General features: G+C 40.6%; 1 protein-coding gene across 1 annotated transcript in view; it reads right to left on the minus strand.

Annotated features, from left to right (window-relative positions):
• Positions 1–73: 73 nt before the first annotated feature.
• Positions 74–24,864, minus strand: part of BRWD3 (bromodomain and WD repeat domain containing 3) — a 43,530-nt gene continuing 18,739 nt past the window's right edge. The window contains exons 9-39 of the mRNA XM_062502903.1: positions 23,893–23,993; positions 23,189–23,259; positions 22,244–22,344; positions 21,057–21,097; positions 19,515–19,619; positions 18,405–18,558; positions 17,831–17,965; positions 17,284–17,412; positions 16,654–16,879; positions 15,843–16,013; positions 14,096–14,279; positions 13,549–13,642; positions 12,799–12,948; positions 10,955–11,031; positions 10,165–10,342; positions 9,316–9,432; positions 8,764–8,871; positions 7,603–7,727; positions 7,313–7,395; positions 6,781–6,892; positions 6,299–6,360; positions 6,058–6,213; positions 5,233–5,353; positions 4,597–4,722; positions 4,433–4,514; positions 3,838–3,894; positions 3,353–3,493; positions 2,984–3,136; positions 2,003–2,166; positions 1,419–1,516; positions 74–954 (exon numbers count right to left, since the gene is read on the minus strand). Coding sequence (XP_062358887.1) covers positions 587–954; positions 1,419–1,516; positions 2,003–2,166; positions 2,984–3,136; positions 3,353–3,493; positions 3,838–3,894; positions 4,433–4,514; positions 4,597–4,722; positions 5,233–5,353; positions 6,058–6,213; positions 6,299–6,360; positions 6,781–6,892; positions 7,313–7,395; positions 7,603–7,727; positions 8,764–8,871; positions 9,316–9,432; positions 10,165–10,342; positions 10,955–11,031; positions 12,799–12,948; positions 13,549–13,642; positions 14,096–14,279; positions 15,843–16,013; positions 16,654–16,879; positions 17,284–17,412; positions 17,831–17,965; positions 18,405–18,558; positions 19,515–19,619; positions 21,057–21,097; positions 22,244–22,344; positions 23,189–23,259; positions 23,893–23,993 — 3,990 coding nt within the window. The 3' untranslated portion in view covers positions 74–586. The remainder of the gene's footprint in view (positions 955–1,418; positions 1,517–2,002; positions 2,167–2,983; positions 3,137–3,352; positions 3,494–3,837; positions 3,895–4,432; positions 4,515–4,596; positions 4,723–5,232; positions 5,354–6,057; positions 6,214–6,298; positions 6,361–6,780; positions 6,893–7,312; positions 7,396–7,602; positions 7,728–8,763; positions 8,872–9,315; positions 9,433–10,164; positions 10,343–10,954; positions 11,032–12,798; positions 12,949–13,548; positions 13,643–14,095; positions 14,280–15,842; positions 16,014–16,653; positions 16,880–17,283; positions 17,413–17,830; positions 17,966–18,404; positions 18,559–19,514; positions 19,620–21,056; positions 21,098–22,243; positions 22,345–23,188; positions 23,260–23,892; positions 23,994–24,864) is intronic.

Genomic DNA, 24,864 nt, shown 5'->3' on the forward strand with positions numbered 1-24,864 from the left:
AGCATTTATTCCCTATCAAATACATGTTCTCAAAAGGCTTAGTCCAGGGAATATTAATGGAAAGTGTAACTCAAGAGAGTCAGTGACCCAAGAAAGCTCACTGGAACTGCTGAACCCCTTTAATGAAAATTAAACCCAGTGTCTTGCTGGCTTGGGACCCAAAATCCTCCATGTTTTCAGGGTTATGAATCTGACAATGAAGATTATATATTTTCTTTAAGACAGGACAGGAAAAGCTCACCTGCAGCATCCAGCACTGCTACAGCACAGGAATGTGGACTTGGGAAAGGATCCAGGGTTCAGGAAATGCCTGTGTACTGCCCACCTTGGTGGAAACTGAGTAACATCCCTGAGATTACCACACCTGAACTGTTTCCCTTCTAATCACAACTACTTTGTTTTGCATGTGAGAAAAGTATTTCAATGTTTTTGTAAACTTTTTCATCTTTGATTTCAGCTTGATTAATAAAAGACCAAGGTTTGGGGGTAGGGATTCTCTTGGTTTGTTTGCTTTCTGTAACTCCTGAAGGAACTGTAGGAGTCTAAGAGGAATCAAGTTTTCCATCTGGAGAGATTTTAAACAACTTCACTGAAATGCACATGGAATCATCTGCATTCCACACCTCAGACAGGACCCCACCGAGTAAAGGAGTGAAGTAAATTCAATTTTTTGGTATGGTTTAGGAATATATATAAAGCTACACTGAGGCAGTAACTTCATAAACATCAGACAGAAGCAAGATTTTTCATCTCTAGTAAAACCAGTCAGTGAAAGCACAGGATCGTATTTCTCACCTTGTTTCACTGGTGTACATTTGTTCCTGACTGGTCTGCTTTTCCCTGGATCTACAGCATTTCCACTCCGGCTCTGTGCATTTGAGCCTGATGAAGATGGTTGACCCTCCAGCTCTTCACCAGTGGCTGAACCCAGAGGTTCTTCTGCTGTATCTGAAACTTCAGACAGGACACCACAAGGGGACAGAGTGATTTTTATGCTCTGTTTACAGGGCTGTGTCTGGGGAGGTTTTGTATGCCCTGAGTTACCAGCCCAAGTCAGGGTAATCTCACCAAGCTGCTCTGCAGCCATGGAAAGACAGATTTCTTCTGAATGTAACCCCAAGTAGGAGTAGTTGAATTAATTATCCATCAGTGCTGTAGGAGAGAGGCCCATACACAGGACGTCTGAGCTTTTGTCACTGGAATAATTCTTATCATGGCCAGACCCAGGTTCCCAATTCCCTGATCCGTACTCAGAACTTCCCAACAACCAAACTCAGCTAACACATTTCTAACTACAGACAACACATCTCCAGGACCTTGCTCCTTCACCAGGTGGGTTTTGCATCATGTGTCTCATAAGGACAAGACTCAACCTGACAGACAGGCTGCTGTATGAGAAAGGCTGGATTTCTCCTCACCATGAGATGAGACTGAAGAGTTAGTCCTGGTCAGGGGCAGTGAGGTATTTTGGTTGGGTTTGGGTTGAATCTTCATTTGCTTCTGTTTCCCTTTTGGGCTGCAAACAAAGAATACCCCAAAGAGAGAAATCTGTTATCACCGAAGACTCAAATACAAAACTGATTTCTCCTGCAAAGTGATCTCTTTTTCCCAGGTGTGATAACACTAAAAATAGTTACACCACGGTGCTGTTTGCTAATGGTACAGAAGTTTGCAGGGACAAGATTTTACCTCCCCTTTTTAAAACCAACAGTCAGTTCACTTAGATAATGTATCAGATGAAGGTAGGGAAGTGTTACACAACACTTCTTTCAGCAGTTAAAAGGTAGAGACAGCTGATCTTTCATTTCCTCCAGAGGGAACACTTGTAACCACATCATCTTTCACTTACCAGAATTACAAACTACAAACTAAGCATGATCTAATCTCCCAAAGGAGCAAGGGAAATGAGCAACACTGCTGCTGGATATTCCCAAAAGCACATCTACCCCTGTCCTCTGGAATGGCACTGCCAGCCAGGCTCATCACCCCACCCCTGTTTTACCTGGATGCTCTGCTGGTTGAGGGGGAGCTGCTGCTGCTCCTCAGCCGTTTTCGGTACCGAGGCCTTTTCCTTTTCTGACATTGCATTGCTGACTTGTACTCAGAGATGATGTTTTTCATGTGATTCTCAAATAAGGCAGAGAGTCGAAGGGTCATGCTGTAAATCTGCAGTGAGGGAAAATGGTCAAGCTTATTAGAGTTGAATAACTTGGAAGATCAACCAAAAAACCATCAAAAAGATGTCCAGCCTTTGTAGCACAAAGACAAAATTCACAGTGAGGTTCTTAACAGATTATTTCCTTTCATGGGCCATGTGTATTCTTACAACAGAAAGTGTTTTCATAAAAGGATTTAGTAACAGTAAAAAATATTTCCAGAGTTGAAGGAAAATGGATTTCTGGATTACTGAATACAGTCCCCTTCATCAATCCCCATGAAGCATGGAAGCAGGTCTCAAGATAACTTGAGCACCAAGGGAAAAACAATTGGATTTCATGTCTCCTCACCTTTGTTTTTGCATTAAATCCCTGGTGAACTATCCTTACATCACCCTTATAGAGCTACAGAGAAGCAATCCAAAATATCCTCAGTCGTAATTTCTGTAAACCAGACATCATAATCTTTAAACCACTTTCCTGTCCTCTTTCTAGGCTTTGCTTTTGTGTAGCCTCATCCAAAATATGTGCAGTTATCAAGCTGATAACCTTGTTTACAGGGATAAATTACTGAAAAAGAAATAAAAGCAAATGGTGTCCAGTTTTCTATTACAAATATTGCAAGGAACAGCTGCAACAGTGACCATTGTCCCCGATGAAAATGGATGTTAGAAGTCATTTGGGAGAGCAGAACAAAGCAAGTTTATAACCACAGAATTGGTGTATCGTGATTATTTTTATGACACCAAGCAGTGCTTTGCTCTGCAGACCTCATTTCATGTGCTTTATTCATGTAGGGCCAACAGGCATTAAAATTTATTACTTACACGAGACTTTTTATTAGGAGTGTAAGCTTTAGAGTTGCAGAATATTAAACGAATATCTTTGTAGAATTCCAAGGGACTGGTGTAGTTTCCTGCTTCCAAGGTTTCTTTCACAGTGCTGAAGTCCATGGGAGTGTCTACAATATCTCGATAATCCTGTGAGAACACAAAGGGAAAAAACAAAGTTCTCAAATCCTACAGCAGTAACATCACCACAGTGTCCATCCAGTGGCTCAAGTCATTCTTTTACTTTGAGAGTTGTTGCAGATAATTCCCTGAAAACATCAGCTCATAAAAGGAGAGGACAGAGCTATACCCAGCATGGACATTCTGCCAAAGGAGAACAATTCTGGATGTGGAAGCTGCACTTACAGGGTAAGAGAAGAGATCAACAGGCTGCCTGAAAGGCTCTGAGTCCTCTCGTTCATAAATCAGGTTTAAGAGCTGCTGGCACTGCTCCTTCCAAGCATCAGCACTGGCTTTCATGGGCTGCCTCTTCACTCTTCGTCTCACCTGCAGGGAAACAGGTATTGCAGATGGTATCAGAATATTCACATTGCTCCCTTGAATTCCCTACTAATTTCCCAGCATTCTGATTCAAAGCATTTCCCAATTAAAAACAGAAATCCAAGAAGATTAAAGCAGGGCAGATAGCACAGCAATATGCAAATTGCACAAATTAAACAAATTGGTCCTTTCTGGTCTCATATAACACTCAAACCCATGAGAAGCTTCAATATTTCAGCTCCAACCTTGCTATATTTATCAGTTACATCTAAATTTGACTGCTGGAGATATAATTTTTTTTTTAATCAATTTTTTTTTTAAAAATTGACCAAAGAAGAAGTTTTACTCACTCGTCTTTTCCCAGAGGAAGTGCCTGGAGCGTCTGAATCCACATCTACTTCTGCCACCTAAAGGCAAAGGGAATGATCACACACAGGCAGGTCTGGATAACCCTCAGCCATAGTAAAAGGGTTAAAAAACCAGCCAACAACAACCACGGGGCACTTGGCAACAGGAACTACAGCACATTTCGAACTGCACCGAAGGGAAGGTGTCAGGAGAAGGAAGCAGCTCAAGGCAGTGACATCTACCCTGGATTCTACCTGATGTTTCACTCCAGGGATCAACTGATGGGAAATGACACAGAATTACATAAGGAAATCAGCTTTGCTGCCTCACTGACAATGGAGAGCTGCTGTCCTTCTGACTAAGAGCTGCACTTCCCAGCTCCCTTCATTACTCATCCTTCCAACAAAACATCATGTACTGAGAGAAGATTAAAGACAGGCAGTTCCAAGAAGCATTTTTACTTCAGGGAGCTTATTGTCCCAGGTGAGCCTAAACAGCCTCATCTCCAAAACTCAGTGCAATTACCTATAAAATACTCAACAAAAATCAAAATTTCTTTCACATGCTTCATTTTAAAAGGGAAGGAAATGATCTTACCTCCTCATCCTCATCAGTACTGCTCAGGTCTTCTGCTTTCACCTTGTTGTAGATTTCTAATATATCAGTACAGCTCTGATCTCTGCAGGACAATGACAAAAACCAAGGTACAAAATGAAGGATCCCAGAGTTGGAGCTGTGGGGTCTGTGAAGCCCAAACTCACCCAATGAAGCGGAGCAGGACATCTGTCACAATTTTGGCTGCTTTGACTATGGGGCTGTCTGGCTCGTTGAATGTCCTGGCATTGTGTTCAATGTATCTTACCTCCCACATCAGAGCAGAGATTCTCCTGAAAAATACAAAGAATTAAAGGAATGGGATGGAGAGGAAGGTGTGTGTTATTTTTCTTCTAGGTTCAGTAGGATTCTTTGGTAAGAATGGAATTGGGAATTCAGTTCAAGCAGAAACAGGTGGTCCTCAGAGGGGAAATTAAGAACAGGACATTATTTATTCCCAAATTAGCTGGCAAAACTGAGATTTCCAGCTCCCAGCATTATTCAGTCTCCTTCTGGCAACTACAGCACAAGCAAAGCCCCTGCTCAAAGGCAGCAGGGATGGAAACAAAGCAAACATGCCCTGCCTCCAACACAGAGCCAGGCTCAGGGTGTTAAACCAACACTCTAGATCCAGCTACAGCAGCTTTTGCCTTAACAACATGGCCAGGAGAATTCATTATTCAGGAAGAGTCACTTTGCCCAAGGCCAATATGATCTTATGCAGCTGCTAAAGGGACTTTAAACAGCATTCAGCTCCACATAATAATAAATGCAATAAATGTCAGACACAAACCCAAACTCACCTATAAAACCTGTTTTCTAGCCTCCTCCTGATGGTGGTGAGGTCAGTTGGATAAGCAACAACAGTGCAATACATGGGATAGGCACTAAGGTCCACTGGGACAGCAAAGGGATTAGAAATGTCTGCAAGACAAAAGACCACCATCATTTAGATTCCTCCAAGAGATGTTATACCAAGATTCCTTGTAATGGTTTCTGGGGTTTCTTTCAAAGAATTCAGCAAAAGCAACACAGATCTACATCTGAGAATGTCATCACCCACAGGGCAGGGTCCCTCCTTTTGTACCATCTATTCCTACTCTTGAAAAAGCACTTTTTAAGTACCACATCTGAGATCTCTGTGCCAGCAGCCAATCTGACTGAAGGGAATGTGGCATTTGCACTTACAACAGGAATACTACATACAACATGCATCATCAAGTAAGAACAGGCATGTCCTGGGTGTAAACAGAGGCAGAATTTAAAACACAGTGTGCTATTAAATGGTTACAAACCAGTTACAAGGAATTGGAGGTGAGGCTATGTAGGGAGGATTTGTTGGTTGGTTTTGAGGGGTTTAATTCTACGTTTTGCTCTTTCACCTTTATTCGATATGACCCACTGGGAACCCCACTGAAAGAAATTAGGTGAAGTCTCAGAAAAAAAAAAAAAAAAGGAATTTAGCTTGGAAACTGAAATATGGAATTTAAAAGGCTCTTTTCAGTAATTTAGTTGAGTACATTTCGAATACTCCACACCAAGTCCCAGTACTCCATCCCATCTACTCTTCAGTCCTGTGCCACCTCCCTGATACTATTAATCCTTCTCCCTTTTCTCTCCAAACATACCAAGGGAAAGAAGCTGCTCGATCCCCCGGATTACTCGTTCACATTCTTCATCTCTGGAATGGGCCCCCCATTCTCCTTCTTGGGGTTTGTAGAGAAGAGCTGTCAGCTCCTCTGGGGTCACAGGAACTCCAGCACCGACCTCCTCTGGATACGCAGCTGGAGAGGAACAATTCCAGAGGGTAAACCCAGGGGCCCAGAGCTGTTTGCTTTGTGCAGGGACAGGAATCCAACACACACTTACTTCCTTCTGGGATCGGTTCCATGTCCCATGGACTCATCCTTTCTCTTTCATTGTTGTCCCAGCTATTAAAAAATTCATTCAAATGCACAAGTTAGAGCTCAATATAAAGACACACCTTTTCTTTACCAGATTTGACCCAAAAGGTCACTCCAGTTAGGAATAAGACATTCCAACTCCCTATTTTCCTGTATGTCCTATACATATGTATGTCCCGCATTGCTGCTTTTACCAGAAGTGTTGCTTCAGGAATAAATTCAAAAGGTAAATAAGCAAATATTCAAATTAAGGAAATATTCAAAACATTCTGAAATAAATAAATAGTAAGTAACAAGTGAGAAGTACAAGATGTGAAATTAAACAAGCAAATAAAATGTCTGCGTATGAGTTTAAATGGAAAAAGGGATTCTAGTTCTTGAGGTTCCTGATCCTAATTTTGAAGTTCTCTGAGTTGTGTAGGAGCCCCAGGATGTGGAAATACTCACTGGACACTGTAGCACTGGAAGGAACTATCAGGATATTCTGCCTGGAAAGGCTGCTGACTCTCCACAGTCCCAAACCACCAGGCATCATCAATGATACTGCGAAATCTATCCCCTGGAAGGGCAAACATTGCATTCACAAAAAGAACAACAATTGCTAAGTATTTCCTTTTAGGGAATCAATTGCCTCTTTTGTGAATGCCCCGCTGTCATCCTTAAATTTTGGACCATAGGAGTTAAACCCTTGCCCTCAGGGCAGGACTTGGCCATCTCTGGGAAATCCTCACAGCTGCCTCACACCTCAGATCCTAACAGATCAGGAGATTCTCCTGCTATCACTGCCCCTTGGAAGAATTTCTCTCATTTCTCCTTTTTTTTTTTTTTTTGCTACAAGAATTGCAGCAAACATCAAATACAAATTTTCAATAATCTTTACGTGTGTATAGTCCTTTACATTGCAATAAAGACACTGCATCCCATTAAACAGCTGCAGAAATGGTGCAAAAACACATGGAAATGGGAAAAAAATACTCACCTATTTGCCAGTTCCTTTCTTTGGCTTCATTATAAAACTGATGCAGCACAAGGAAATCAATAACATCTGGCATATCGTGGTACCTTCAGGAAATAAGACCAAAAAAAGTTATTATTACCCAGAAATACAGTTCTAGATGAACTACACAGTCCTCAAATTCCATGCCTTTGGGATAACCATTACTGCCATCATCATGCCTTGCACAGGAAATAAGAGAGGAGGAAGGGGAAGCTTCTACAGTGCTACAAGGAAAGCTCTTGAAGAATGCCATCAGCATTCCAGTGACTTACTTTATGGAAAAGGATTCTCCTGTCATTTTGCCTGTGATTGGATCCAGGAATGCAAGCTTCAAGCAGCAAAGTGTGGGAGGCCCAACTTCATATTTAATTCCTACAGTCTTCACAAATTCTTGTTCCTAGTTAGCAAGTATGGAACAGCATTATTTTACCTTGCCAACAACAAAAATATCCATTTTAAAGTGAAACATTAATAAAACCCAAATATGTTTCCACTTTACAGCACAGGTAATAATACCCACTACTTTTTCTTTTCCAAATACTGAAATCAATCACTGTCATCTCGAAAAGAAAAATCAAGAGGCTCATTCCCTTGGCAGGTTTGAGAACAGGATTCCTACAAAATACTTAAGGTTCTAAGGAAAAAAACCCAGTTTTAAGCACGCCAAAGCTTCTCCCTGACCTACCCCAGGGCCCCTCACTCTTGCACAGGGGGGAAAAAGGAAATTCTTCCTCTGCAAACTCAAACTCCAAAATAGCCTTTATGTTCATGTCCTGTCAAAACCCATCCTAAGTGAACAGCTATTTCCTTTACCTCACAAACTGATGATGCCTTGGAAAATTACAGCTGGAATCGCTGAATACCTGGGACTGGTAACTGGGTATTTTCCCAGTAAAACAATTATTTTCATTAACAGAACATTAAGGCATGGTTAAGTAAATATAAGCACATATATGGGCTCTTCTCTTGATATGAAATCTGAGGAAAGCAGGAAAAAAATGGCAACGCTGTGGATCAAATCTTGGGAACTCATTCAAAGCAAGATGCAGGGTTTAAGAGAACCTCTGCACACTCCTGATTTCTTCTTTCTTACCACAGCATAAAAAACAAGAAACAGAACCCAAATGCTCAGGTAACTGTAATGTGGTGAGAGAACCACAAACAGCTCTGCAGTGCTGGGTTCTGAATAAATTCAGTGTTCAAGCAAAAATAATTTGTGTTGAAAGAGACCCCTGGGAATCAAGTCCAAAACCAGGAAGCAAACAGATGTAAAGACTTTGTGTTAATAAAAACTAACTTTAATATTTACAATTAAAATTTTGCTATTAGTATTTTAAAGCAATGCTTTCTTTACATTTTTATGATGGTTTTTCATGTCAGTTTAATATTACAAAGGCATTCATTCAGCTCTTTGAAATATTTCTTGAACTTACCCTGAGTTCCATTTTGTTCCATGGTTGTTTTTGCATGTTAATACTGTAAATTTTGGCCTTCCTCACTGCCCTCACATAAGCTTCATGGCCTTGTCTAAAGTAGATGATCTTTAAAGAGAAAAAAAAAAAGAGAAAATTAAGAGAGAAAAAAATAACAAAGGAAAACAGAAAAAATTATTTTACTGATTGTGCTCTTCCTGTTCATTCTATACCAGGTCTTATCCCTTTCAGAACACATTACACACTTATTTATTTCATCATAAAACACTCTTCTAGTTAAAAATATTTATATCAGCCCCCAAACTGGCATCTGCTCTGTGCTTTAAAACTGGGATCATTAAGGTAAAGTTGCACAATCAATTTTTCCTGCTGATCCCAAGCTATCTATGCAGAAAAAGGGACGCAGGACATGGATCTGTAAACAACAAACTGCCTGGGAATTAACAAAGTTATCAAAAGTCAGAGCACAATCCCCTGCAAATATTGCTGGGTGCAAGAGTCCTAAGGAAGCTGAGCTGCTGATTTGCTGGGAATGTGGGAATTGCTGAGTACCTCATCTCCCATCTGGGGCACGAAGGGCGAGCGCCGGGGAATGGTGTCCAGGATCCACTGTGGGGCCAGCCACTCCTCACTGGGCTCCCCTTCCAGGGACAGCAGCCCACTGGCTTTCTAAACACAGCACATCAGGAGATAACAGAGCTACGTTACATACAGAAGTTCAATATTTGCATTAATTTACAATGCCATCAACACAATATTCAGAATAACTATGAAAAACTCATCACGCAGAAGTTACTGCAGGTAAGATACAAGGAAAAGCAAATTGTGGAGTGCCATCCTTCCCAAAATCTCCACTAAATAGCAGAGAATAAGACAAGTTTGTTATAAATATAATTGAACATTAAAACCTTCATAAATCATTAAAATGGCTTAAAACATTCATAAATCATTAAAATGCTCATGACAGGGGGGTGGGATAAGATGATCTTTAAGATCTCACCAACTCAAACCAGTCTGTGGCTCAATAATGAAGAAAGAAATTGTATTTTTATAAATATTCTAAATGTCTTTAAAAAAATACCAGGAAAGAGAAATCTGACCATGTCAATACAATACAGATCCATTATAATTTTACAACAAAACCACCCTGTTGTAAACCTGACTGTGGTGAAGAGCATAAACCTGGGAGGGAAAAGATGGCATCTGTAACAAAGAACCATCTGTGGGAAACATGGAAGCACAATAAAACAATAGTACAGCTGGTACCACGATTACTGTGATCCTTACAATTTTTTTTTTACTCTATACCCATTTATTAAGAACTTTACTTTGAAAACAACCACTGAAACCCAAATTTATATTCATTAAGTACAAAAGACACTAAGAATTACACTTGCTGACCTTTTTCCTTGGCTGTTTGAGTTTCCTTCGCTTTGGCTCCAGCCCTTTTGTTCCCTTCATATTTTCATCTTCAGAACTACTACAGATTTTCCGAGCTGCCTGCCTGGTTTGTCTCTTTGGAGGCTGCAGATTAATCCCAGCATCTGCTGTCCAGTCTGAATATTCACTTGATGAATCACTGTAATAAAAAAGTTGTAAGAAAGAGAACAGAAAACTTCAGTTTCCCCACAGTGGATTGAAAAGTCCAAACATTCAACCTGCTTTCCTGGTTCTGCTCAGGATTAGCACAGAATTTTGTTATCATGTGAATTTTAAGAAAAAGAGGAGCTCTCTGATTTGTGATTTCACTGAATTCTTATATCAATTTGAAACTCACAGTAAATCTACATCTACGGCTGGTATCAATTCTCATTATTTCACAGACTGACTTCATAAGAACTGGCAGCAAAAAATGCATGGAATATCTAAAGAACTAGAGCACCTCTCTAAAAATCCAGTTCTGACTTCTTTAATACAAAATAATACATGTACAGGATTTATACGGCAAACTGGCATTTTCATGTTAAATTAATCTTAAATTAACGACAATCTTTTCTTATAAAAGGTTCCTTAGAATTGTTTTTGACTTCGAAAAGAAAAAGAACAGAAAAAAATCACAGCAAAAAATGTTTCATGACTAACTGGTTAAAAATCAGTTTTCAAAACGAAGTCTGAGTATCTAAGTATCAACTGCCCTACTTAAAATCCCATAATAAACCAGTGTTACCAATTCAGAGCACAGTGCAGGTACCTGGAACTGCTTTCACTCTGCCAGGCTGCCACAGGATCATCCATGGATGCATCACTCGTGCCAACAGTCTCATCTTCCTGTAGTGAAAACAACAGGATTCACTCTGGGGCCAAGAGTAAAATGTATTATTTTTGTTTGCAAGCAAGTTGTGTCACCTGAGGAAAGCTTTGTATTCAAGGGCTGGTTTAGCTTTAAAGAACTAAATCCACAATTTCTTCCTATATCTTAATTAATATTACAATTTATCCTTATACAGCTCCTATAGAAACAAAAGTGAACTTTAATTATATCAGAACTATAGAATGAGTTCTTATTTAAGTGTTTGATTAATAAATGTTAGTGCCCAGGGCCCAGCTTCTAGAGCTGCTCTGTACTTTCAATGCATTTACAAAGCAACAATGTTCAGTCTCTTCTTTAAGGAGAACAAGTTATATTTATCTGGTATATTTTAAGTTCTTCCCTTGCCAAAATCAATGATTAATACCAATACTCAATCTCTTTCAACAGCAGTCTACAGATGTAGATGAAATCAAAGCACTGCAAAATGAAATCAAAGTCCTGACCCAGAATCCATGTGCTGTATGAAATCCCAAAATAGCAAGTGGTTTAACACAACCCAGTTAAATTTACTTGAAAATGTTTCAGTCTTCCAAAAATACAGGAGCTGTTTTAAGCTACTTTTGAACACTGTCCTGGCAGTTAGGTAAATGATCCTTCACTCTCCAAGACCAACATGCCACAGGAACACCACAAATCCCAGAGACTCAATGACCTGAGTGTTTCATCCCATGTGGAGAATCACACAATATCCTGTGCTGGACAGGACCCACAAGGATCAGAGTTCAGCTCCTGGCCCTGCACAGACACCCCAACAATTCCACCCTGTGCATCCTTGGGAGCTGTGTCCAAACCCTCCTGGAGCTCTGGCAGCCTCGGGGCTGTGTCCATTCCCTGGGAGCCTGGGCAGTGCCCAGCACCCTGTGGGGAAAGAACCTTTTCCTAAAATCCAGCTTGACCCTCCCCTGACACAGCTCCAGCCATTCCCTGGGTCCTGTCCCTGTCACAATCTCTCCGTATTCCCAAGACTGCTCAAAATTCATCAAAGAGAGGCTTTGTGATGGCATCAGCAGCAACTTGAGGATTCTTGGATGAATTCTCTCAGGCTCTATCGATTTGCAGGGATCCAGCTGGAGCAGCAGATGCTACACAAGTTCAGGGCTGGCTGGGAGCTGATCACTCTCAGCCATGGCCCTCCAGCTTAGAGCACTGGGATCCCCTTGCTCCACCATCCACGTTGAAGATGGAGACAAAAGGATGTGTTAAATCCCTGTCCCTGTTTGTGAGGTGACCCTCCCCATCCTGGAATGGGCCAATGTTATACTGCTTTTTGCCACAAACACATTTGAAAAACCTCATTTTTCTGCCCCCCCTGCCCAGTCCTGGCAGTTCCAGCTCAAACTGAGCATCAAACAAAACAAACAGCAGACACGTGGAACCTTAAAGTACTCTGGGATTTGGGAACAAGGAGGAACCTTAACGTGCTCTGGGATTTGGGAATGGGGAGGAAACTTAACGTGCTCTGGGATTTGGGAACAAGGAGGAACCTTAACGTGCTTTGGGATTTGGGAACAGGGAGGAACCTTAATGTGCTCTGGGATTTGGGAACAGGGAGGAACCTTAACATGCTTTGGGATTTGGGAAGGGGGAGGGCCCTTAACGTGCTCTGGGATTTGGGAACGGGGAGGAACCTTAACGTGCTCTGGGATTTGGAACAGGGAGGAACGTTGACGTGCTCTGGGATTTGGGAACGGGGAAGCTGCTGGAGGCTGCTGGGAGGCTCAGACCTCAGAGGAGCTGTCGGACTCGTGGCGGGCACAGGGGTTCTGGCTGGCTCCCTGCTGGCTGTGCTCGATGGCGGAGCGGGTCTGGTACGCGTGCTGCCGCTTCCGCTGGTTCCTGCGCAGGGAGCGGCTGCCTCCCGCCTGGAATTCGCTCTGCCGGGGGGACAGGAGCACACACAGGGACAAATCAGCGACTTACTCATGGGTTACACAGTTAAAAGGTGCCTGGTGACAGTGGCTGAGTGCTGCACCTCGGTCACAACTGAGCAGTAAGAAACTGTAGAATTAGAAAATATCACTGACACATCGTGGATGTTTTAGGTGTGGATTTTACTATTTTTATAAAGTAGAATTTCCTTTGGAAAGGAAATTATTGAAAATACCTTTTTTTTTTCTTCTATAAAATTCCTGCAGTCTCTGCATAAGATAAATCCAGCCCCTTGTAAAAGTTTGGCACCTCTACTTTCCAAAAGTCAAACTGAAAACCCACTGTGGCTCTGTGATTTTCCTTTTCCAGCATCTTCCCACTACTGAAGCCTCAAGGATAGAGATTTACCACTATCTGGATATTATAGACAGCCAAATCACAGTTACAGAAGGAAGAAGACAGTGAACCAGAGAAACAATTAGGACTATTGATCTTCTAAATAATTCAATAAAATTGGTTTGGGGTTTTTTGTTGGTCTTATTTTTGTTGCTCAGTGCTCAGAACTGCTTCCCACCCAGGTTGTCTCTTCCAGGGCATTATCTCACCCGCTGTAAAGTGTGGGATGGCTTTCTCTTCTTGTCAGCAGTGTATAAACTGATTTCTATTTCACCTTTGGCAGCTCGGCATTCTTCCTGGACCCTAATTATACATAAGAAATGCACATTATATTCATTAAATCATCATGGAACTCAACAGCCTCCTTAATACAATATTAAAATACTTGTGCTGCTCTAAGAAATCTGTGCCTAAATCCCCCTAGCAGCATCCATCCATTTGTTCCTGGAATCACAAGTTAAAGAAACAAGCTTGTTAGCTGAGCAACCGTAAATATTTTCAAATGTATTAAAATTATTTTCAAGTCTTTTTCAAATAAAGCTTGAGGGAAACGTTGTATCTGGAGTACTGAAGAAAGACTGAATTGTGAAAAGAAGGAATTGCCATTCTCAACTCTCCATCCTGATCCCAACATTCCAAACAACCCAAATCACCCAAGCCCCAAAGCTGACACGTCACCAAAAAACCACTCCAGGAGTACGGAAGGATCATCACACATGACACAACTGAAATCTCTCATCCCACCGAGCCTCTTACTTGCTGATGCCTGGAGGGAGCTCGTTGACCACCACCCTCCTGCTCCAGGCCATGAGGTCCCTCTCGGTGGCCATCTGGCTGCGGGGCGCGTTGTGGTGCATCTGCCGCACGCCCTCGATCTGCCCGCTCCGCCGCAGCCCCACGTTGGGTGGGGAGGCCACGTCCAAGCCTGGGCTACGAAGAGCTGGGGGAGAGATAAAGGAAGAGCTTCCTCACTTTTATGAGCTACCCATAAAATCATGGAGTCACGGGATGGTTGGGTTAGGAGGGAGCTTAGAGATCAAACAGCGCCGGTCTCTGCCATGGGACACCTTCCACTAGCCCAGGGTGCTCCAAGCCCTGTCCAGCCTGGCCTTAGACATTTCCAAGGATCCAGGGCAGCCAAAGCTTTTTTAGGCAGCCTGTGCCAGGTCCTCCCCACCCTCACAGGGAAGGATTCCTTCCCTGTATCCTGTCCACAATTTAAAGCTTAAGGACAGCACAAAGATTGATAAACAAAGGTTGATAATAATGGAATCACTGCCATCACTGTTCTCACTAATCCCTCAACACAATTCCCACAGGCTTAAGTATGGTAAACCACATGATAATATTGCATTTCTGGTTGTGCAAAGTGATATAAAAATATCTGGCTATTCAAATACTTTACATATACTCCAATTAACTTACTCAAATGGACAGTTCATGTGGGCAAAGTCACTGACCACTGCAAGTTCTAGGAGGGAACTGCTTTAATTTCCACACCACTCATATCTGGAAATTCCTTTGCACAACTACAGGGACACACAAGTAAAACTGGGAACTGGGGCTGTTCAACACATTAACATATCCTAAACAGCAGAAAAGACTTTGTGTGAGCTGAGGCTGCCTTTTAGGCAACCTTTTTGAAATATCAACTTAGATCAAAGCAAAAATGCATTTTCATATTTTTCCCTGATATTTTTCTTACTCCTTCTTGAATTGAAACACAAGCAATTCCACATCCAAATCTTAATGAGCTTTGCCAGGAAATCTACTTCAAACACATGTAAGCAGTCACTTAACCTAGAAGTGATTTATCAGCAGCTGTGAATTCTCCCAAGGCTCAGGCTGACTTGCAGCACAGTCCTGGGCATCTGCTCCCTCCCATCAGCTGCACTCACTCAGCTGCTCACATCTGATTGAGTGTGGTTTCAATTTTTAATCACTCTGTGTATTAAAAATAAAATCACAGTAGCAGAACATTTACCAGGAGAATAATCTCAAGCTTTCTAAGGAAACACTAAGACAGAGCAACATGTTTATTTTATTAGCAGTGATGCTCAGCATTGTGCTGCAGCAGGAAACCATTAGTCTGTCACAACACTGTATTCCTCTGACAGCCCCTAATAATATGCTTTCATTTTGGCATTTTGCAGTTATGAAGTTTCAGCTCTGCACTGATATCAAGACAATACAGTGAACTTCATGCTTATTTTCCAGGAAACTGGTTTATAGCAGGAATAATTCCAGTCCAATAACTTCAAACAATCACATACAGCCCAGTTAGACCATTGGGCACCCTCAGCTGCCCCTTAAATTTAAATTTAAAAAGCTTAAATTTATAATTCCTCTGTTGGAAGCCACAGAACATCCCACTGCTCCACAGGGTTAAAGAAGAGGAGACAAAAGCATCCTCAAAACCACCATCTCATAACTGACATTAACACTTTGATCAGTCCTTCCTTTGGTAAGGAAGGAACTGATGGAGATAAGGCTGGACACTGACCTCCATTAACAGAGTGGGATCTGTTGAGTGGAGGGTTTGGAAGAGTTTCTCCTTCATTAATTAGTCTCAGATCTTGTTCCCTCTGGAGCTCTCTGATCATTCCATCAAGGATACTCTCATCCTGGTCGTTGGTTTGCTGCCCGATGACTTGTTCGACCACCTCACCATCACCTTGACAAGAACAAAGCCACAAATGCTGAGAAAATGATGGATCTCTGTGTTACCAAACACCACAGAAATAATCCCATTTAGAACTCTGCACCACAATTTGTCTGCTCTGCAAAACATCTGATCACCAGCTGGCTTTTTGCTCTCATATAATAAATGGAAGCAATGTTTAGAAGAGAAGTTACAATAAAATCCTAAAACTTCAGACCACATGTAGAACATAAACACAAACCCTGAGAAACAGCAGAGAGAAATTATGCTTCAGTAGGTAAGAATGGAAGGTCTTTTTGGGGATCAGCATTTTGCTGAAGTTTGTGTCTATAAGAAAAAAGAACTGTTTTAAAAAACAACAGGTGTTTTCCCATGTCTTCCCTCACCTTCCTGCTTTCTTTTTCACATCCACAGTTACAGAGATTAACAGACAATGCTTTAAACATCTGCCATATACCTGGGGAAAATCCACAGATTTTGGAATACTCTTGCCTCCAGTCAATTTGATTCCACACATAACCCCACCCCACCCCTCTTCTGCCTGTATACTGAATTTAAACCATTAATTTATACATCCTCACAGCACCATCCCAGGAGCTGGTGCTCAATACTGTGCCATACTTATATTATTCATGAAGTTCAGACAGAATACCATTAGCCACATATCCCAACTGAGGAATAAGTTGTTCATCCTTGCAATTTTCCCTCCCTGGCACCAGTCTCTGGAATCTCGTGGGATGAGGATTTCCATCAACATCCACCAGGAATGGAGGAGGCATAAGGTGTGGAGCCTGTTGAGTCTGTTCATCCAGCACATAATTATTGGCATCTCGGATCAGGGGCCGGTAATCCGTGTGGAAGAACATCTGATCAGGAATCTGAAAGAAAAACAATTTAGTAAATAAATCAATGGCCATTTGCAGCTGTCTTGTTGCTCTGGGATGGCTCCCATAAACCACAATTCCTACATTTGGGATCAGCGCAAGGAATGTTATGACAGAGAACAGATTCCTACCACAAATGTGGTTTATTACCAAGGCCTGATGCAGAAATTCAACAGTAAAATAGGCCAAGAGAGGTGGACAGAGAAGTTAATGCTTTGCTCCTCTATCTATAGAGTCTCTTGTCTAAATCTTTTTTGATTTAGATAAACAGCAACTGCTCTATGACCTAATTATTATTTTGTCTGGGGCAGGGTGAAGGAACAAATTGTAACACAAATACAAATTCTAAGACAAAACCAGGTCAAGACAGGGAAGAGTTTAAAATTCATTCAACCCACCTTTTCATAATATTTATTGCATCCAAAACCAAATAGTAGCAGATGTCCATGGGAGTCTGTGCAGGCAAAATGCTGCCCATCTGGTGAGAACTTGCAATCAAAAACAGCTCCATGGCCTTGGCCCTCAATCTGTACCAAGCACAGAGAATTCTTGTCACAACCAGACATTCTCTATAAGAGCATTTTCACAAATATTTCCCCTGTGCTCCAACACGTACTGAATCCTTATTCTGTGATTTCTCATCTTGCTCAAGACTGATTTACACTTTTATTTATTAAAGTTAAACTGAATTACGAAGTAAAACTTCACATTTTCTCTCTGTACTGAAATTTCTGCCCAACTTTTAAAGTATGTTCTGGAAGTCCACATTTTATGTTACTGGCAGACATAGGGCAAGATCACCAAAGATCTCACAGCTCTACTGGCTCTGGAGGTATTTACTGAAATCTGCTTTTGTCTCAAGACCAGTTTTGTGGGAAAAAAAAAAACAAAAAAAAAAACAAAAAAAAAAAAAAAAAAAAACCCCAAACTTGTGATCTTTCTTACCATGTTAAAGTAATTGCGAATTTTTGTTCCTTTGTCTATATCCCAAACAAAAATATTCCCATCGTGTCCTGCCGAAAGCACAATCCTTTGGTCAAAGGGATGAGCCTCCAGAACAAAAACTTCATCATCGTGACCCTGCAATGACAGCACAGGATAAAACAGAAGATTTATGTCTCCATGTGGCATCTCCAGATGTGCTGGGAGTCACTGAGAGGACATCCCAGATCAGGGAGTCACCCAGGACACCTCAATTTAATGGAACTGTGCTTGGTCACCATTCCTGCCACAGGTTTGGCAGTGGCATTGTTCAGCACTGCTGAGATGGGGAGGAATGGAGAGGAAAGAGACATCAGGGCACAAAAGGAGCCTCCAAAGGGTTCCCTGTCAGCCAGCAATCACCAGGACTCTGCATATGAGCTCTCTTCCCCATGGTGCAACCTCCTCCCAGCAGGCAGGGGACAACTGGATACTTCAGCACCAAATCCTTGTCACAGGAATGGTGATGAGTTCAGCCTCAAATCAATCTCAGAGTGAACTACACCCACTTGGAATCCCCCCCTGGAATTGTACTCACAGATAAGCTATGGAGAAGCTGCCCTGTGGATGAGTTCCACACTTTGAGGAGGAAATTGTTGACTGCAGTGATGACGGTGGCATCGTATCGATCCCAAGCCACCATGGTAACCTTCAGCTTGGTGACCTTGTCCTCTCCAGATGCCACGTTGTTTCTAAGGAAATCAGCAATTTAAAATGGAATAAATCAGTAACTACATATGGAAACAATTAGGAGAGCTAATTCAGTATGAAATTTGGGGCTGGATGGATCACAGGCACCTCTGTGACTCTGGCTAAGGCAGGAGAATGAAGGATGGCTCTGCAGCGGTAAGAAACTGAATACGGGAAATATTCAGTGCCACTGAGATTTATAGAACTCCATTTCCTTAAAAAGGACATTTTCTCCTCTCTCCCTAAGCCATCATCCTTCCCAACCCCAATTTTCCCTTTCAGCTCTATTAGGCTTTTTCCTATAAGTCATTTTTCTTATCAGTCATCAATATCAGTAAACTCCACAGTGAGCAGGAACCTGCTAAATAAATCCAACTCACACTTCCGACTGCAAACACTGCAAATGCAACCACTGAAATATGGAGAATTCTGCAAAGCAGGTGCCTAATGGATTTCTCCATTTCTGCTCTTTGGTGTTGTGAATATTCAATTACAAGGCACTTAAAGAAATCACTTGAGGATCTCAAAAAGAAAAATTCAAAACCCTAATTGAACCTGAGAACCAAACAGTAATTTCACCTCTTACTTGGAAACTTAAGGTAGAAATGCAATGTTAAGAACCATGTTGGATATATATACATATATATATATACACTTAGTAGTGAATGATCACTGACGCTCTACCAAAACCTCCTTCTGTGAGATAAATTGTTTGACATTCTTATTTCATGTGTAAAATACTTAAATATTTCTCAACCATTAGGATAGGAAAGTACCAACAGATTATTTTTTATCTGGGGGTGAATTAACTGTGTAAAGTTGACAAAGCAACGACATTTTCAATACATGCATGGCAATCAACTCAAAATGGAAGCAAATAACCAGTTTTCAATGTAATGGAGCATTTAGCTTGCAGGTAAATGTGTGAATGGGGTGTGTTGTGCTTGCTTTGCTTTACCCTGTCATTTTTGTAGCCATATCCAGGACCAGACTCTTCCAGTCATGCTGATGGTAGTGCCAGATTCTTGCTGTTCCATCCCTGCTTCCACTGACAAACCTTAAGCTGTGGGGCAAAAGGGAAAAAAAAAGCCATTAAATTCTGAATAAAGATAGCTTCATCCCCACATGGACACCAATAAATTCTATATAATACACTTGATGTGTGTACTTGTGAATCTCTGCTTCTCTCACTCATGAGGTTACAATTTTCCTACCAGATATTGTAGGGTACAAGAGAGTTTCTAGCCCACAACATTAATTACATTTGGCTCCAGCAGCAGATGGCCTTGGAATGACTTCAATGTCGTAATTCATACGAGCTGCACATTCCCTTTTTAATGACATCAGCAAATCCCTGGAGCAGCTCAGAGTGGCAGCAAAGAAAGGGAAACTGCGTGCCAGGAGTCTGGCATAAATTATAATGCATTAACTTAGGGACAGGGTGAAGACAGGCAAGGGAAAGAGCCAAATGGAGCACAAGGAGGTTGTCCTGCCTGTGGAGCTGAACAGCAATATTTTAATTTTTAAACCCCTCCTTATTTAAAAATTTGAAGCATGTAGAAAATGTATTTAACCACATAACGCTTTGGCCATCGATGTCACAGAAGTAGTTTTTATTGAGAAACTGGGAAAAAATCCTCAAGTAATATATTTTTCACAGGATGGCAAGCATCTTTTGAAGTATATTCCATTTATACACAAAATTACACTTAAAACACAGATCTATTCAATTTTATGAAGCAATTGTTTCACCTTCTCAGTTTCCCTGATCTGATTTTTTTCACTGTGGTGAAAAAGAGTTTGAAAATACTTGTGACAAATTAATTTTCTTCTCAATATTACTTCTTCATATTAAAATAAAAATGAAGGTACCCCTTTTCCATTCAAAGCATCATTACAGAATGTAATTTTCAGTGAGTACGTGGCCTCATTCTCTCTCACATGGCTTGGAAGGAACTGGTGATACAAGCACCCCAGCACATTCCCACATAATTCCCACATGACAAAGCTCTCCAAGTACAGGTGCACAGCTACAGCTGGGCTTGGAAGGCTCATCCCTTGAAGGCATATCCCTTAAACCTCCTGCTCAACAAAATAAGGAATAGGAGTAAAGCTGAGATAAAATATCTGTATTTACTAACTTTTACTTTAGACTACATTGATTACAATGCTCTTCCTCCACAAGCAGCCCCTCTGTGGGAGCTACCTGGAAAGGTTCTTATACAAAAAGGTTATAAAATTTGGGTTCCAATTTGCTGTTTGAAAGAAAAAAAAAAAAAAAAAAACAAATTAGAAGCACAGTTACAGAACATTTTTGTTGTTACAGCAGAGGACAACGAGTTTGAGCTTGTGGACATGACACACATCTTGCAACACACTGCAATAATTTGTCCAAGATTAAGCCAAGCCCACGGGCAAATCTTCCTGTTGCGCCAAATTTTCCATGAAATATTTGGAAAATTAAATGTCATAATTTTCAGGTCCAAAACCCAACACTCACCTGTCACCGTTGTTACAGAACTGCACTGCAACCACTTTGTCCTGAACAGGAGGGAGAAAGAAAACAAAAGTGAAAAACTCAGCCTAGAAGATCTCCATGATGAGCTTTTTACTTAGCAAATAAATCTCAAGAAAATCAAGCACAAAAAAGTTGTATTTGAAGTTAAACTTCAGAAACATCGTGTTAAACGCTGAAATAAACTTCAGAGAGGTGATGGTTTCCTGCAATTTTTAGATCTAAAATGAAAGTTGATTGAAAAATTTAATCCAAAAAATGCAAACCTTGGTTTTATTAATACTTACAAATCATTGACAAACAATGTTATGTTTTAGACATAATTTTGCCCTTTTTTTCATTTGCCAAATACTTGTGCTGGCTCCATGATTTGCTCTCCTCACTCCCACTGATGTCTCTATCTCCTGGTAACTGGGATTTGTTTTAAGGGGGGCTGACAGCTGTCGGCAGGATTAAGAGTGGACTTAAAGAAATTAAAGGAATTAGAGCTTCTTCCAAACCTGTTCAATACAGAAAACATCTTTTTCTTTTGTGAGCAAAATACTTGTGAGATGTGCTGGCTTGGAGACCTCATTGTGAGAGCCACCACTCCCACTGAAGTTCAGGGAATCAATTTAGACCTTGGGCTTAATCCATAAAGTGTTCCTGAGGTGGTAAATTTGTAGTTTGAATTTTTATGGGAATCTTTCTGCGTTATCTGAAAAAAAAAGTGCTTTTAAGCTTTATTTTCTAAATGAAATTACCATCATGATCCAAGTTTTGACAGCACAGTCGAAAATCTGAATTACTTTGTCTTATGTGGATTTAACTAAACATTCAACAGCAAGTTTAATAGGAAAAAATGACATTGTGCAATGACATTGTGCCTTAAAACTATTTTAATTCCTCATTCCAACACAGACTTTTCCAAGAGTAAGGGAAAAGTCACCTGGTCCCTCAGTTTTCTGGGGAAATGAAATAGATAAAGCCTACTTTGCACAAACCACTTGCCTCAGAGAGATTTAAAAATAAACATCCCACAAATTTCCAGGCATTTAAATACCACAATGTTGAAAGCCAAACAAATTCTAGACAGTAAATAATAAAAAAATTGGATGTACAGAAATAAAATTCCTGAAATGAGGAAAATATGAGGGAGGAAAAAGAAATTTTCATTTGGATTTGCCTCTTACCGTGTGAGATTCCAGCTCAGCCATCTTCTCTGGGGATTCTGAGCCCAAATAATAAATTCTTATCACATGGTCAGTACTCCCTGTTGCAATGAACATGCCACCTAAAACAGAGAATTCTCTGTGAGAAGAAAAGTCATCCAAGGAACAACTTATTTTAACTTTATTTCCTTTAATTTGCTGCTTTCTTGTCAAAGCAGCAAACTAGCTTTAAACAGAAAATTCCAATGTAAACAGGTAAATGTCAAATGAAGTATTTAAATGCAGTTTCAGTACCTATTTGGCACACGAGAGAAATTATTGCTGAGTTGGGATGCAGTGATTAAGGTATTTTATGGCAATTTCTTTACAACATTGCTCTGAAAGGGCATTATTGTGTTGTTTACTGCATTGAAATGGGTTTAGTTAATTCAGGATTTCTGGCTTTAGAAAAGGATCGTGGCTCTACAATAGTTCTCAATTTCAAAAACCAAATTTAATGAGTAGTTACACCATTTTCTTTGTAAAAATCACTATTTTTTCTCGTTCAAAGCTACAAAGGAGCATTCTTAAGCTGAGATTCTCCAATACACTGAACTGATTCTCTTAGAATTCAGCCAAATTTGGAAGATTAGCAAAAGTGCAATCTTTGACAGAGGATTTCCACTGCTTTTCACTCAAAAACTTTACAAGGTAAAGTTTAAAGGATGTTACAGAGAAATATCTCTGATGTGCAAAACAAGAGACTGAAAGCTTTGGAAGCGGTCAAGATAGAATATCTTAAATTATAGGAAAAAGGAGAAAGAGCAGCTTGAGGCAGACACTTTGCAGGGAACATTTCCAATAATCACAATTTGACAGGGATAAAATTAACTGGAAAAGGGTTTAACAGTATTTGTATCTAAAGAGAAGTAACAGAACTGTCACCAAAGCCCCAGAGTCATGAAACAGCTGATGCTGGACACGTACCAGAACTGAAAGATGAACAGGAGATCTGAACACCAGGCCTGGACCTCTCTGCAAACTTCACAGGACGATCCCTACATGCAAAACACAGTATTTTTATTTTTCTTTCTTTACTCTACACAGAGTTCCCTGCAGCACAGCAAACTGAAGTCAAGCTCATTTTAAATCTCTTAATTTCATAATTCTCATCTAAGTTTGCTGGAATTTATTTTTCATTTTAGGAATTTTCTTCCTTAGTTTAATAAGGAAACAATTTGCTAAACTGAGAAAATTATTCAACTGATTTACCATTATCCTCACCAATTCAAATCTATTTAAAACAGACCCTGCCAAACCATGAATCCAATAGCATTTCCTCCCGATTAAATATGGGTTTGATGACATCTACATATGTACATTCTTCTGATTAAAAGCAAATTAATTCTTCTGTCTGTACATTTTGGACAGGGATTTAATCCTGAATTAAAAGCTGGAATTTTTTCCACAACTTTGGCTTGCAAAGCACAAACCTCAGAAATAACAACCCCAATCTCTGCCTCCCCTTTGGGTTCCAATGCCACAGAACCCAAAGTGCTCCTGCCCCACACACCAGTTTACTGAGCAAGAAAACACCCTTATTTCATTATGTCAGTATTCTTCTCTGTGCCAAAATTAAAAATAAATCCCTCCTTGAGTTAAAATAATTCTAATTATCTAAACAGTCTCACTTGAATTTCATGGTGTTCGCATGCCACTGCCAGAAACAGATTGTTCCGTCGGCACCAGTGGAAGTGAGGTATCGAGTTGTTCCTTTCCTTGCTGGAGAGAACTAAAAATAAAAGTTGTAACAATTAAACCAGTTCCTATTTTCTCTTCTCTCATGCTGGAAACTTGTTGACAAGAATGTTTTGCACTAACACATCTGTTTCTCCCCTGGAAATATAGAGAGCAGGGATAAGCATAGAACCTGAATTTCCATAAAAATAAAGTTGATGAAATGGAGAACATCTACATTTTGGTTAGGAATTCTTTGTTTTCACTCCACAAAGGAAATTGGGCAAATGAAACAAGCCCAGACCCTGTAAATGGGGCAAAACCATAAGGAAATAGCTCTTTCTAGGATAGAACTGGATCAAACATGGCAAATAAAACTATTCTTGCATCCAAGCCCAATGAACAGCTGCACAGCAGGATCTCCCCTCCTCTATCTTCCCGAACCTCTCCAAGGAGTGGGAAAGCTTTTTATTCTTAATTTCATAACTGCAGCAATACCTTTAATCCCCAGGCTACCTGGTAATTTGATAAAGAATTCCAGCACTGCTTCCTCAAAAAGCAGTGAATGATTATATTCTAAATTACCAGTTATACAAAGAGCTTGAGAGAAACACACACACACACGCATAGAAATATATATATATATATATATATTTACACATCTACATATACATGTAAACAAATAATACACCACTTAAAAAGCCAGGTTGGAAGATACATTTCTGACATAATCACTTTAAAATGGCTGAAATCAAACAAAACTGCAAGTGTAGGGAAGATGGGGAGAAATGAGACTCCTGGGGCATATTGGAACAGTGGAGAAGCCTGTGCTGAATTCAAGGTAGAAACACTCCAGGAGAGAGGGATTCTGAGCCAAACAGCACCACTTACTCTCCCCTCTATGTGCATCACCTGCCAAATTGCAG

Source organism: Cinclus cinclus, chromosome 15 (assembly GCF_963662255.1).
Source record: "Cinclus cinclus chromosome 15, bCinCin1.1, whole genome shotgun sequence".
NCBI lineage: Eukaryota > Metazoa > Chordata > Aves > Passeriformes > Cinclidae > Cinclus > Cinclus cinclus.